Source organism: Neomonachus schauinslandi, chromosome 11, assembly GCF_002201575.2.
Source record: "Neomonachus schauinslandi chromosome 11, ASM220157v2, whole genome shotgun sequence".
Taxonomy (NCBI): Eukaryota; Metazoa; Chordata; class Mammalia; order Carnivora; family Phocidae; genus Neomonachus; species Neomonachus schauinslandi.
Genome location: NC_058413.1, coordinates 68,263,412 through 68,279,634, shown reverse-complemented (window position 1 = coordinate 68,279,634; position 16,223 = coordinate 68,263,412). Strand labels below are relative to the sequence as shown.

General features: G+C 35.3%; 1 protein-coding gene across 1 annotated transcript in view; it reads left to right on the top strand.

The window, feature by feature from the left end:
• The window catches only part of GRM5 (glutamate metabotropic receptor 5), a 576,450-nt gene that overhangs the window by 21,738 nt on the left and 538,489 nt on the right, over window positions 1–16,223 (top strand). Inside the window, exon 2 of the mRNA XM_021679107.2 lies at window positions 149–1,010. Coding sequence (XP_021534782.1) covers window positions 350–1,010 — 661 coding nt within the window. The 5' untranslated portion in view covers window positions 149–349. The remainder of the gene's footprint in view (window positions 1–148; window positions 1,011–16,223) is intronic.

Sequence of the window (16,223 nt, the reverse complement as noted above, 5' to 3'; positions counted from 1 at the left end):
AAAGGAGAGTCTTAAGGATTTTTAGATTGTTTTTTCAAAAAGATTATATTCCTAATCTACATCATCAAAGTCTACTAGTATAGACCATTAGAGCTTCCCAAACTGGTTGTACTTACGTTGTTAAATACCCATGCTATTTTTTTTCCAGGTTTTGAAGATCATGATCACATGGATGCAACTAATTAAATGGTACGTGGGGACATGGTGGTCCTTTAGAAAGCACATCTAAATTACTGGCTAATTCCTTGGTTTGCCACTCAACATAGGACGTTGTTTGATTCTATCTATCAGAACTCTCCTAAATTTTCCCCACCATGCTATCTTTATTAGCTTGAACTCCTTTCCTAAAATGGTCCTTCTGTTGATCCTGTCAGTTCTGCTTTTGAAAGAAGATGTCCGTGGGAGTGCACAATCCAGTGAGAGGAGAGTGGTGGCTCACATGCCGGGTGACATCATTATTGGAGCTCTCTTTTCTGTCCACCACCAGCCCACGGTGGACAAAGTTCATGAGAGGAAGTGTGGGGCGGTTCGTGAACAGTATGGCATTCAGAGAGTGGAGGCCATGCTGCATACTCTGGAAAGGATCAACTCAGACCCCTCACTCTTGCCGAACATCACACTGGGCTGCGAGATAAGGGATTCCTGCTGGCATTCGGCTGTGGCCCTAGAGCAGAGCATTGAGTTCATAAGGGACTCTCTCATTTCTTCAGAAGAAGAAGAAGGTTTGGTGCGCTGCATGGATGGGTCTTCCTCTTCCTTCCGCTCCAAAAAGCCCATCGTAGGGGTCATTGGGCCTGGCTCCAGTTCTGTGGCCATTCAGGTCCAGAACTTGCTCCAGCTTTTCAACATACCTCAGATTGCTTACTCGGCAACAAGCATGGATCTGAGTGACAAGACTCTGTTCAAGTACTTCATGAGGGTTGTGCCTTCAGATGCTCAGCAGGCACGGGCCATGGTGGACATAGTGAAGAGGTACAACTGGACCTATGTGTCAGCTGTGCACACAGAAGGTAAGCATCCTTTACATTGGTTGACATATGTCTTATTATGCACTCAGCAGATTCCCAGTTACAATTCCAGGTTTTGGAAGATTAAATATTCCTGATTATTTGGGATCTTTTGAGTTGCCTGGTTATACCAGTAATATAAGAAGGGCTCAAGTGGCAGATGTCTAGAGAGGCTTAGATTTAGGCTAATATGAATATTTATGTGGCCATCATTTGGTGAAATGAACATTTTTTTGTGTGTTATGCATTATATTATCTGTAATTCTGCTATGATGATGCTAGAGATTTTTAAGTTTTCTGAAATTCATTGAACACCTCATAATTTTCACATTTAAAGTTGCTCCACCTGCCTATTGTTTTTGATAAAGAGAGGTACACATCAATGCAGGTAGGGACGGAAGGCAGTCAGTTCTGGCCCAGGTCTACTGTGATAGAAAATCACCAAACAGTTTAGTCTCACAACTATTTTTTTTTTCAAAAGAGAGTATAGTTAAATCTGGAAGAGAGATATGTATGAATTAATACTACCCTTGTCTAGAACATACTCAGAGAATGTAAGTTTTAGCAATTCAAAATTAGTTTTGCTTTGAAATTTATTGTTTCTTTATGCTCAAAGCAAAACAAGGAAGCAAAATGTGACTGAGGTTTTATAACAATAACAATATTAGTCCTTTTTATTGGTTATGGTGCTTTGAAAGTGTTTTCATATGCATGACTTATTAGTTCATGACCAAGGCTGTTTGGGATAGGTTTGGTTTGACTACAGAGGTTAAGTGACTCAAATGTGAGACTCACTAATTATACAACACTCTTTCTAGCACAACATACTGCATATACTAAAGCCAGAAGGTACAAAATACTTTTTATAGTTCATGGAAGCATTGTGAGGATTAGTTAAGATTAAAGAATCTTGCAATAACATTATCAATATGGTCCAAACAATCCAATCCTGTAAAACGTGATGTTGAGTTATTGAGCAATTTATGAAATGACCAGAGTGAGCCTACTCTGGAGGTTAGTAACCAATCACCAGTCAGATATAACAAACTATTCATTATGAAGTGGCGTAATATAGATTTCACTGTGTGCCCACTCATTAACAATGTTCAGAGCTGCACAAACATAAAATGGGCTTCCATACTGGATTTTGATTTTTATACCTCTGAAAATTCTTACGTATAAGTTTATAGTTTACTTATCAAGATGTTGGTATATGGAAATTTTGAGCAATGGATAGGTGATCAAGGAGACCTTGGATTTTTTCTAATGCTGAGATTTTCATTATAAAACCACTATTTCACTTTATTCTCACAACAATCCAGTGATACAGGTAATCCAGATATTTCTGTTTTAAAATACAAATGCTTTAAGAGATTAAATGGTCCATTCAATATATATCTAACAGTGATTTTAAGAGTAGGACTCCTAGTTACTGACTTTTAGCTTAGGGCCCTATTATAATTGAACAGAATCCAATGTAATCACACCTGAGGTTATATTTATACAATACATATTCATTAAACACAAATACATGTAAGGACTTCTGATAGTCCTCTGAAGGGAAAGCCCTATGTTTTATATATCAATACTCATTGGGTATACAATTTGGCAAAGGACAGAAGGCATGCATTAATACTTATATAACCATAATTCATGATGACAAGAAGTTACAAATATGTCTTTAAGGTAAACTGACAGAGAAAAAATCAAGTCCTATTCTGTGGTGATGGGCCCCAACTTCAAGATCTTCAAGAAGGACATGGAATTTGAGTTGGATTTTGACAGGAAGAATACTGACAATTGGTGAAAATTAAGAAGGGATGGATTTCCAGAAAAGGGCATGAGGAAATATGAGGTGGGAAAGTAAAAAATGTTTAAAAAATGCCAAGGATAAAGTTATGTTTTGGTTCACTTCAAATCATAAATTTCATTAGGGACTTCCCTCTAGCTTTAGGAGAGTAAGTCTTGGTCTCTATGTAGGACAGGGCAATTCAAGATTGTGTTCTAAGTGAAACTCATCATCATGTCCATTAGCTGTTACTAATTTAAATTTTTTTTAACCTAAATGTATGCCAATAGTGATCTAATAAAATAAATTGATTTGTCCATATAAGTATGATTGCATAGCTATTAAAATGAATGAGGCATTCTGTAGGTAATGAAGTAATAATAATGAACTCCAAGATCATTTTTAAGGGAAAAAAGCAAGATGCAGTTTTGTGTAATGGCTTGTTATTTGTGTAAATGGAGTTTATATAAATCATTTGATTGATATTCAAAGAATTGCTCTCAGAGAAGAACAAAACAGGTAACACTTGCTCCTTCTGAGGAGGAAATAGAAGAGTTAGGGGATCAGGTAGAATGGGAGAGACTTACTTTTCTTGTATAACTTTTACATGCAAATGTTTGAAGTTGTATATTATAAGCATAAGCCAGCTATTGAAATATAACCATTAAAAGGAAACATTCTATTTGTGGGTAAAAAAAAAATAAACCAATAAAAATTCCATTGCCAAATCCAGGCAGATTTAATTATTTTGCCAAAAATAGGTCAATAGAAATTTTATTGCCAAATACTGGCAAAATATTTGGATACCACCAGGATTCAGGAAAGAACACACTTTGAGTATGGACAAAGATGGGAAGAAATACTCTTTGGCTTATTTCTTTATGTGGTTTATTCAGAGAGTGTTTATATTGCTTTGATCCCAAGCAAGTATGTGGATAATGAGCTTATGTGGTATTACATCTTACAATTTATCTGTATAGGAGTGGTATGATAGGAAGTTTAACAAGGTAAAAATCACATCTGGGATCAGAAAAGTACTTGAGTGTAATGAGATACAGCTCTGTTGGGTACTGTGGAAACTCCCCAAGATGATGTGTGGTTTTCTGTGGCCTGGCCCTTCAGAAATTCCCTGTGGGATTTTCCCTGAAATGGTAATACCAGTTCTTCCTTCAGCCTATTTCTGTGGCTGGATTGGGGTAACCCTCTCTAGCCCTAGCTCTCTCATCCCCAGGATCTCAAACTATTCCTATGTCCTTATAATTATCCTCCTTTGTCCAGTTGATATTCCTCTTTTTTAAAGAGTATTGAACTTTCCAAATGCTTTCCCAAGAGGCATTGAGGTCTATGAAAAGATGTCCCATTTAAAAAATCATTTATCTTCTCCCACCGCACAAATTGCTCATTTACTTTATGCTTAAACATGGTAGTACTATGTCATGCAGTCCTCCTGGCAGGGATCACAAGGTGTTCCTTCAAGAAAGTGTTGTTGTCACAGAATTCCAGAAGAGAGCACAAGGACACTTGGGGTTTAGCTTCATGTTAATAATCTCTTACACTTGCCATTTCCTTGATACATGCTTTTTCTAGGCTACAGGATTGAGTATTTACTGTGGCTTGTTATACTATGCAGAAATTGTGCCTAGGCCTTCTAGGCAAACAGATTAATAGTATGAAATCAAAAAAAGAAAAAAAAAATTTTTTTTTTTTAAAATGCAGACCACACCAGTTCTTCAACTGTGTGTAGGAAAGGAACAGAAATCATTCAGAAGGAAAAAACATTAGTCCTTTTAAAAGCATCAATCCAGTCAGCACTCTCTCTGTTCTCAGGGGTCTTTTACCTCAGCACTTTTGCAAACCTTGGTATCTGGGTCCATTTATGTCACAGGATCAGGGGTGCTGGCCTGTTTGGAGGTGTGGCAGATCAGCTGCTTTGATGACTTCATTTTGTAACTTGATAGTTCACTCCTATTCCCAAGCAGCACCAGCCTTGGGAATGTTTTGGTTAATATGATGTGATGGAAGTGAGGACTTCCTTTCTTGTCTGTCTGTCAGTCTTGGGACACTATCATCACCATGTGAAGGATGAGAGCACCCAGGTTTTTCAGAGGAGGCCATCTTAGACCACTTGACCTCAACTATGTGAGAGCACCTAATGAAGATCCAATACAGTTGCCTTTCTGACCTATCGTTAATTGCATTCACACATAGAGCCCAGCTGAAGCCATAAACATTACTCAGCTAACCATAAGTTTATGAACAATAATGAATACCTTCAAGACTGAGTCCAGTATAAGCATACTCATTCCCATGACTTTAACTGCCCGGTCTCCCAGTTGGATGCTACTACAATGTTTACACTTCAAAATCAAAACAAAATACATGTATTAAAATGAATTAATATCTTTATATTTAAATGTGAAATAAAATATAATATATTATTTTATAAATGTGAAATAAATGCTGTTGGCAAGAAGGAAAATTTAGTCTTTCATCCACATGCCCATGACTAAAGAATCAATAATTTCCTTAAAGTGTTAGATGTTTAAGTAATCAGACACTTGCATACATTCCATTGTTACATGTTTCCCCTTGATCTAGCTTCATGTCATTGAGAAAAGTAGTTACAGACTAGATTTTATGTACAAAGTCATGTATACTATACTTTATGGATGACTTACAGGATTTTATACTTCACAATTTTTGCTGACTTTGAAACTCCACTGTTCACAGGGCCTATCAATGTGCCTAGCACATAATAGGTGTTCAAAGACTATTTGCTGAATGGATGAATTTGTGTTAGAATAGTACCTAACCCACTATTTATGAATATATAGCATGTAGATAAATAGCAGGCACTTGTAATATTTCACAGTTTTGCTTCTTTATAAAAATGAGGTGCCAAGATGCCTCCCTTGATTAATTGTAAAAAGCTATCCATACCTTACTCCTTTTTTGTTTGCATTCATTCTTGAATTTATTATTTCCATCGAATGATATAGGAATACTGATTTGTTCTAGCCAAAAAACATGTCAGTGATGCTCTTGGGGAAAAATGTACCAACAAGTTGTACTGGTAAAATGACATCATTAAGAACATTGTCTTCAGGCTAACCTACATGTTGTAATGTTGTACCACTTTCAAGTTGTGATATGGTTTTCCATCAATTATTTTAACCGGTGATAACAATCAAGCTTTGCTTGAAAGATATTCTATGTAATTCATAGTCTATATGCTTAGTTTAATTTCTAAAAAATGGGACTTCATTTTCCTGTCACATTTTTTTTTCTATTAATTGGGATTCTATCAAGACCATTCAGTATGGAAAGATGAGAAATATCACTATGGGCTTTACTGGTACATTTTAAAGGGGTTTCATTTTGTTTCTCCAGGGATTGAATAGTGTTGAGAGGTGAAATGGATTTTGAGATGATCATGATAATAATTCAGACACAAACTATTGTTAGCTTTGCAGAATGTTAATACCGGAAGTGTCTTAAGTGAGCATGTAATTTAACACCTCTGTTACAGTTGGGGAAACAGAGACAGTAAGGACAAGTAATTTGGCCTTACTTGCACATAGTGACAGAGTTAGGCTTTGGAACTCAGTATTCCTGTCCAGAATTCCATTTCTACATCATTGTTAGGGATAATTACTCAAGTTGTTGTTGTTGTTGTTGTTGTTGTTCTCCTCCTCCTCCTTTGCCATTGTATTACTTCTCCATTTCATTGCTCTATTCCTTTTCCTTCATTTCAATGATGCCAATATGCTGAAAGTTTTAATATCTATCTGAAGTAGTAACAGGGACTACAAATGAATTCATTAATGTAGAAGTCAGCCTTGAGAAATGGAATGACCCCTTTGCTCTTGACCTATGAATTAGATGAATTGCTTCTTTGCCTGATTCATATTACAGGTTTGCAGAAACTTTGACAGATTTTCCTTTGCGTCACAAAGATTCTGAAAACATTAGACCCCCAGAAATCTTTGTGATCATGGAATGATTGGGTAATTATATTGGTTACCCTGATATAACAACACATAAAAAAAAGAAGCTGCAGAGACCTTTAGGTGGATTTTTCATGAAATTAATTTGATTGTAGAACCATAATCTGGGAAATAGAGTGGCAACTTTAATAGTAATTAAGTAATTTTTCATATTCATACATCACTGTCAGAAACTTCATTATTAGAATGAAAGAAACAGGTAGCCCTGGGAAATTTGTTAGGGGGTGCTGTCTTCACCTTACCTTCCAGATAGGATAGCATATAGACTATTAGTGGCTAGCCTCTGAGGGAGTTATTATTGCCTTCATCAGGGAAAACATAGGAGCCATTAACATATCTAGCTGTGGCTTGGACAAGATCTTCCCTGTTTATAGATTTGATCTGAAAAGTTGAACTTTAGACCAGGTTTGACTCTAACTCACGTATAAAAGATTCATGATGGACATAGCATTCCTATTTCCACTTTCTCATGCACTATTACTATCTATTCACTGCTGAAAATACGAGAAATCCTCCCCCACTGAAATACTCCATGCCTGGGATGACTAAATTAGAAGGACCCTTGTTTTCAGAGGGTATTATTGCACTGATCCCTCAACACACACAAATAAATACCTGGGCAGGGCATGTGCAGTGCCAACTAATCAGATGTTTCCTTTAGGGAAGATCAGCTCTTAGTATGTATTGCCTGTTAGATATATTTAGCATTTATTCATTTTATGGATTCAAGCTGCCCACATTGTGTGTTCTTCCTTTGTCTCCTTTATTCCAAATCCCAAAGAGATAACATTATTTTCTGAGCTTTAGAGTTTGAATATTCAGAAAGTTCGTTCATTCTATTTGTTAAAGATATGATCTTGTGACTCCATTCCTCAGTCATTAGAACCTTATTAGCTTCTAGGTTTATAAAGTTTAGTCTGAGTAACAGAGGTTGCTACTGAGTGAAGATTACTGTGGGATGGGAAGGCATGTGCAACCCAATACACATGAAGCAAGTACTTATGAAAAAGCAAGGATAGCTATCCACAAAAGTCTAATCAGAGGATCTTTTCCCTTTCTTCCTTCTTTTTTTTTTTTCTTTCTGTCTCTCTTATTTGCCATATTTTCCTTATCTCTTCTTTAGTTACTGGCAGTTTTTATACTTTGTAGGTTGTTCATTAAGTCTGGTCAAGAGTAATAGCCTCATTATTCCATTAATTCGAAAGTGAATATATGAAAGCTGAAGATTACATTAATGATATTTTGGAGGTGGAAAAAAAAACAAAATTAAAAGGACTGGTTTTACTAAAAGAAGTATCACTGGCATCAGAGGTAGGAGTGTTTACTGTGTGGCTCTGAGAAAATGACTTCAACTCCTTCCTTCGTATGTTGTATGAAGAGGCGCTAGAAAGTATGTTCTTGGAAGTACCTTCCAAGACTGGAAGTACCTTCCAAGACTGACTTTCTGTGACTTGCTTTTATGCTTCCACAGACCACACTGGAATGGATTTTGTAAATGTTGGGCATCACATTTAAAATAAATGCAACCAAGTATGATCTGTTCAAAAGAGTGTGGTCAGAAATGGTTATGAGACTTGAAACCATGTCTTCAGAGAATGAATTTGGCACACAAAAGATAAGATAGCAGGGACCTGACTGCTACCTTTAGTTATTTGGAGAATTCAGGTGGAAAGAAGCCATACTCTGTATGACCAGGAACATTACAAAGAGAGCTAATTACTGAAATACCAGAGTAACAAATTATGGTTCAATTAAAAAAGGTTATTTTTATTCATTAATACAACTGTTCACTGAAGGAATTTCCTCTCTTAGAAGGTGGTGAGTCAGTTTTCTGTAGGTCCTATGCATAGCCTGGAATAGATAATCACTTGGAGGGGCTATAGAAAAATGAACTTAAGCCTCATTTGAGGAAGGAGAGAGTTGGACTATTTGTCCCTTTTGATAACTACTGATATTGACAATCAAATGTCATTTAAATGAGATTCTATTATTCTGTGAATTAAAGCATGATTGCATATGCTGTGATATTTCATTAATTTGTTACTTGATTCATTTATTCCATAACACATTCTGATAAAGTAATCATTTCATAGGTTAGAGAATAGGTATGGAATGAGGAAATAATTTCCCCAATAATACTGCATCCAGTTAGTGGCAGAGAGAGGATTTGGACCCAAGGGCAATTCTTTTAAAATAAACCCAAACTTCCTCCCTTTATATTGGGGTAGTGGTGGCTTCAAGCAAAAGTGGAACGCACATTTATTGAATCCTTTTCCCTCCCTAGGAAATAAGAAAACTATTTGTTTTCCCACTGAGAAAATCTTTGAGCATGTTTCTTGTATCTTTTTATTCAGCTTTGAAAGCAACACCTTTCTTTGTTCCTATGGAAGGAATTAATTATAGTAAAGAGAAAATAAATTAAGGAGGATGCTTATGGCAACAAGTTGACCTCACAGAAGAACTTTTTTGTGAGTCTGATAAGTACAGACTGTATCTGGTTGTTTTTATTCACATCTTCATTGCAGACGCCACACTCCGTCCTTCGGATGCCAATTACAGGAGGAAGCAGGATGGTACACATTTTTTTAGGAACAGGAGAACATATTGTTAAGTGATGTAGCCTTATGTATGAAAGACTTCTTTGGAATTCATCAGGACTAGGAGTTATGAAATCTCATTTTGGCACATTTGCATGTACTCCAGAAAGACTTCTTAACTTAACCAAATGTTGAGTTGAGGAGATTTTTTGGCAAGAGGTGTGATAGTCAGCTGTGTTCATTTTAGGGGACTTTGAAATGAGTGATTATGCCCCAATGATACATTTTATGTATCTGTTTTCACACACATACACACACACGAAGGCTTTCAAGAGAAAGAGATTGCCTAGTCTTTGTTTTGTTTTTTCAAAAAGTGCATCAAAACCCATGAGTCATTTGTAAAACCTATTCATTGGAACGAGACCCGCAGTTAATATAGAGGTGAATAAAATAGGGTAGAGTAGAATATAAACATCAGAGTATTACATGATAGTAAGAGTAGGTATTTTTTGTACATTTTTATTTTAGTTGCACATAACCATATGTGTCCTGTGGGTTACCACTTAAAATGTATTTTTTACTATGTCATACAGCTAAAAAAAAAACTTGAAAGCTACTTATTCTACTCTTCTTTTTAACATTGTTAGTACAATTTTTTGCTAGAAAAATGCAATATAAATACTCGGGTTTATGCTTCTGTGACAGTGTCATGTGGTTTGTCTCTCCTGGATGGGTGAGTTCTAAGTCGTCTTCTTAAAAATAAGCAAGAATTCTAAGACACCCATGGTGGGAAATGGTGAAGACTTTGAGAAAACATAACTAATTAATATGTTGTTGATAAGTGACATAATCATCAACATAGGACAATGGTGAGGACACCAGACCAGGAAATCAGAGGCAAGTTCCTAGTCCAAGCTTTTATCAGACATCAAGACAAGCATGGGAACGTTATTTTTTGATATCCAAATATAGTTCATTAAAAATAAATACAAATGATATTAATTATAATTTTGGTACTAAAAGTGTACATATATCAAATTAATAGATCTACTCCCAACACACACACACACACACAAAATACAATGTGATAATATTCCCAAGTTGATTCCTTTTTACATAACAAATCAGGATACACCACATATAATAAGGTACAAATTTAAACATATAAAGTGATAGTCTTCTTTCAGTTTTCTCTGAGTTTTCTAATGATTACATGCACAGTCTCATTTGATATGTAGTTAAGTCTAAATTTGAGGTATTTTGAGAATGTGAAGATCAAACCAAACTGTTAGTAAGATAAAGTGAAATAAGATATGAGAGAGCACTTTTAGAAGTAAAAGTAGTTGCATGAAATGGGTAAACTACATTGGAGTCATGACCTTAAATTTGCAAAGTTTGTTGCAAAGACATCTCAGGAATCAAAGTTTCCTGATTCTTTGCAACCATTCTATTTAAGTAGTGTGAACACAGGCAAGTTTGAGTGTAAATCCTGATTACCATTCTTGCTAGTAGAGGGACTTCAGACTAAGTCACTTAATTTAGTTTTCTCATTATCAAATTGAGATAATAATACCTACCCCCACAGACTGTTGTGAAAAATAAATATAAAGCTTTTAGTGTTAACCTTGGCACATAGTAAATGTTCAATAAGTGTCTTCTAAATTAGTTCGCCAATCAGTCGCGTAAGAGAGGACTTTTGATTTCAACTCAGGTCCTGATCTCAGGGTCCTGAGATACAGCCCACCTCAAGATCTGTGCTCAGCCCTGAGCCTGCTTGAGACTTTTTCCCTCTGCCCCTCCCCCCCCACTCATGTGTGCTCACGTCCTCTCTCACTCTCTAAAATAAATAAAAGAATTCTTAAAAAAAATAAATTAGTTCACCAAGAACTTGCCTTATTTGGGTATGAAGAGAAAACCCATAACTAAATGTTTCACTTTGGCTTTGCTTAGTTAAAACTGACTAATGAATGAGGTGGAGAGTTAGGCAAGTGACCAGTAAATGCAGTGAGTTTTAGATTTTTACCAATTTTCCTTTTGGAAGTTAGGTTTGCAATCACATAATACAACATAGAGTGTTTAGTGCTTTGGTACAATTATAACTAGATCCCACAAACTCTCCTTCAATTGCTGAGAAGCATTATGGTGTAATAAAATGAGCAGTCTGGAAAATCCCAGAGCTAGACTGTTAACATGGTTATCTTCACTGTGTGTGTGTGTGTGTGTGTGTGTGTAGGGCGTGGAGGTATGGGAACAGAGAAGTTGAAGATGGAAAGTTAACACTGTATTTTAAGTACTTCTGAATTATGCTTACTTTTATAACAAGCATGAACATCTTTTGTAGTAAAAAATACCCTACCATGGATACAAAATTTCTTTGTAAATTTCAAATTGGACAAACTCTTGCCTCTTAAATAGTAATTGCAACTTTGCTGATGAAAGCTAAATTGTTAACACATTGAGGCATGCCACAGGCCTTAGTATAAAACCAAAAGGAGATAATATGGACCTTATGAAACAAAACAGATTAATAGCTATATTAGATGGAAAACTAAGCTGATGCTCTCTTACAGATCATTATAGCTTCAAATAATAACAGTGACAGTAATAGTAACTATTATTTATCAAGCATGTACTGTTATCAGAAATTATCAGTTTTTATTATAATCCATGAATTGATACCAGATACAAATTTTGGAGCTATTAGTGGCATATTATTATTATTGTTATCTGAATGTCAGCCCTACCCATAATTTCAATGAAAATAGAATAGAGAGTAAAAAGGGTATGTCTTTGTTGTTTATCTCAAGCTGTCTAAAAACAGAAATATTGTATCTTTGCCAGTTTCTTCACAAACTTCCTTGATATTTCTTCGGTTATGTAACTTATTTTCAAAAGTCATATATCTACTTTTCACCAGATTTGGGTTAGGATTTCAAGCCTTGACTCTTCCTAATAAGAGTAGCGCATCATTATTCTTTCAGAAATAGGTATTATTGCATTGGTATATGATGAATTTTTATCCTTTTGAGAAGCTGGAGAAATATACAAGTTAAGTAAGACATATTGAAGTGTCATGTTAGTTTACTTTCAATTTCATGGAATTTGAAAAAAAACTGAATTACAAATGAACCTGGTAATTAATATGTTTTTATTGAAGTAAATTGAGAAAAGAGAGAAAAAATGTATCAAGACACTGAAAAAAATTAAGTAAGCTATCTGGCTCTATTATTCATTTCAAACTTAATTTGGTTGTTTTCAATTCCTAAATAAGTCCACTCATCTCTTATTGCATGAATATAATTTATTCTCATTTTTTTGTGCTGAGGAAATAAAAATTTATAAACAACCATTAATTTCCATTACATTTAATGTTAAAACTCTAGGTTTTATTAAAAAAATGTATAAGCTGAAGAATCAAGCTGGCAATATTAATTATATGAATTTGTATGTGCTTATTGATAATAGATCCTCACATAAATAATAAAATGCAAAAAATACAAGTTATTTGGGAGTTTGGTGGTACGTCAATTTGCCAAGTTGTTTAAAGTTATAAAAGTAATTAGAAACTGGCAGCAACATTTTTGATAATTTGAGAGAAGATTTTGCACACAATATGTCATATATTTTGGACAAAATGCAATATATTTCGATGCAAGCATATACTATATAAAAGCACACCTAATAGAGCTCAAGGTCCATGTGATGCTACAAGTGAACTAATTTATTCTTAATAAGTTAGTATATTGGGAATATATTATGTGTTAGACTCCGTAGTGCACACTATGAAAAAAAATGAGTTGAAGCATTTGCCAGCACATAACTTTTCTTACATGTATACCAAGTCATGACCTCATATTAATACAAAATTTACCTTTATAAAAAGAATATGGTTATGTGTAAGCAGAAATTTATAAAGTGACACTGATGTGGCAAGGGATGAGTATATTGAGAAACTAGATTGAAGGAAAGAAGTCTTTATAAAGTATAATTTGGAAAATTGTGGAGAGTTTAAAGATGTTTTTATAAGAATCTCTGTGTATAGTCACCACTAAATAATATCAGTGAGATAAGTAATTGTAGAAGCAGAATATTACATGATTAAGATGAATAGGGATGGGGCGCCTGGGTGGCTCAGTTGTTAAGCGTCTGCCTTCGGCTCAAGTCATGATCCCAGGGTCCTGGGATCGAGCCCCGCATCGGGCTCCCTGCTCAGCAGGAAGCCTGCTTCTCCCTCTCCCACTCATCCTGCTTGTGTTCCCTCTCTCGCTGTGTCTCTCTCTGTCAAATGAATAAAATCTTTAAAAAAAAAAAAAAGATGAATAGGGATGGAGATCCTCTGCCAGAATTTAAAAAAAAAGAAAAAAAGCAATGTGTTGTTATTTTGTTTAATACAGCATGATTCTTATACTTGCCTAGTGCTTAATATTCTGGTATTGAAGGGAGCCATGTAGAGAACGATAGGTCGCCCAGTTATACCTTTTTGTTTATACTATTCAGTGCCCCTGATCTAGGATGAAGTTGGTAAGTATTGTTCCATTCCAGATAGTCTGAGGTAGGTATGATTAATAATATTTTTTAATCTCCCTCATTAATAGATATTGCAGACAACCTCAAACAATAAACCATAAAGTGCATAATAACTAGTAATTAAGACATTCTCTGGCTTATTTAACAAAATTGAAGTCATTTCTTTTTTTTGAATTTAGACCTCTGATAATTATCTAATTATATGGAACTGTGGGAAAACTTAAACTTTTTTTTTATTCCTTTTGATCATACTACATTTTTCCCTGATACAAATTTACATTCTTTGAGTGAAATTATTCGTAAACTCAATCCTGTCTCTGATTTTGACATTTCTTGGTATTTGCATCTTCCTTGAAATTCTCAACCTTCTTTCTGAGTCTTAGTTCAGAATCTTGAACTGTAATATTTTTCAAATTCTTTTGAGTAATCAGTAGAATTAATGTTTTTACTGAACTGGTTTCATTTATTTGAAAAGCATCATCCTTGAAAGAGGCAGTGCTGTTTCATGACTGTAGAGAATAGTACTTTGGGTTTGTTTGGCAGGAAATTTCTCTGCTAGCCTTAAAGCTTGTTACATGCCTTTGCTTTTACCTTTACTCTGTCAGTAAATGGCAAATTGCATTGCATATGACTTTAAGGTTTAAAGAGGTTGAGGAGAGTATAAAACTTGTGCCATCCATAGGAAGAAAGAATATCATTGAGAGACGTGAAAAAGAAAAGTAGGTTCTCAAATTTTTGTTATATAATATATGAAAGTGGCCATGAGTGGACTTTCAGAAATTGTACGCAATTTCTTTTTTTTTCTGCCTTCCTTTTATTTATTTTTTAAATTTTTATTGTTATGTTAATCCCCATACATTACATCATTAGTTTTAGATGTAGTGTTCCATGATTCATTGTTTGTGCATAACACCCAGTGCTCCATGCAGAACGTGCCCTCCTCAATACCCATCACCAGGCTAACCCATCCCCCACGCCCCTCCCCTCTAGAACCCTCAGTTTGTTTTTCAGAGTCCATTGTCTCTTATGGTTTGTCTACCCCTCCGATTTCCCCCCCTTCATTCTTCCCCTCCTGCTATCTTCTTCTTTTTTTTTTTTTCCTTAACATATATTGCATTATTTGTTTCAGAGGTACAGATCTGAGATTCAACAGTCTTGCACAATTCACATCTAATCAAAGGAAACTGAAATGAGTCTTAACTGGAAAAAGAGCCAAACTCATACTGAAGTGATTGAATTTGAGTCTGGGAAACTCTACCTCTGATCCAACTAGAGTGTCGAAGAATTTGGTTTTGAGATCAGTGGAAAGAGCATTAATCTTAGAATTACTTTGGAGACTGTATTTGATTTCCCACTTTGGAATGACCTTGGGCAGTTCACTTAACCTTTCTGAATCCGCAGATCCTCATTTGTAAGATGATAGATGGTTATATCTCCACTCTCGTACTAGTCTTTTGTTATGGTGGTCAATTGAATAATCAGTTAATGCATTATATAAATCTAAAGCTGCCTGATGTATTAATGAAATAGTAAATGAACACTCACTGTGTGCCAAGATCTATATGCTTGGGCCAGGCTTTTATAAAATACTAAGTACAGTAGTATGAAGATCAGATGCTAATCAAAGACCTTTCATTAATGATGTCTCCACCACAATAAAAACAGATTTTGCTGGCTAGATGTGGTTGGGGGGTGGGGGACTTCTTTTCCACATCATGTTCATGTTGCATAAGTAACAGACATTGATAAAGTGTCAGATCTAAAATGGCTTGGGACTTCTAGCAGTGGGAACACAGCAGAGTTGAAGGAGCTCAGATATTGAATTCAGAGAAACCTGAATTCAAATCTCAGCCCCATCACTACTTGCTGTGGATGTGAGGCCAGTTTTCTAACCATCAGTTACATCATTTCAAAAAAAGGCATGATTATCAATATTTTTTGGCTCATCGGATAGTCCAGATTATTGATTTAATAACATACCTAACACACACAAAAATTCAAAGAATCTTGACTGCTGTTACTTTGTGTTTTTTTTTTTTCAACCTTCTCATTTTATAAAGGAGAAACTGAGGCCTAGGAAATTTAAGCAACTTATCTAAGGTCATGGAGCTCCTGGTGCCAGGACACTGATTAGAAAGTAAGCTAATGTTTAGAGAATTCTTATTTTAAGAACACTCAGTGTCATAAGCAATTACATATTTATTATTATTGAAATATTATTTACTCCTGTTATCATAGAATTTAAGGGTTTGGACTCTATGGTTAAATAGACCAGAATTTGAACAAGGTACTTTACCACTGTAAATCTCAGCCTCATCAAGTGTAAGGGACTGATGATGCTGATGGTAAGGCTGCT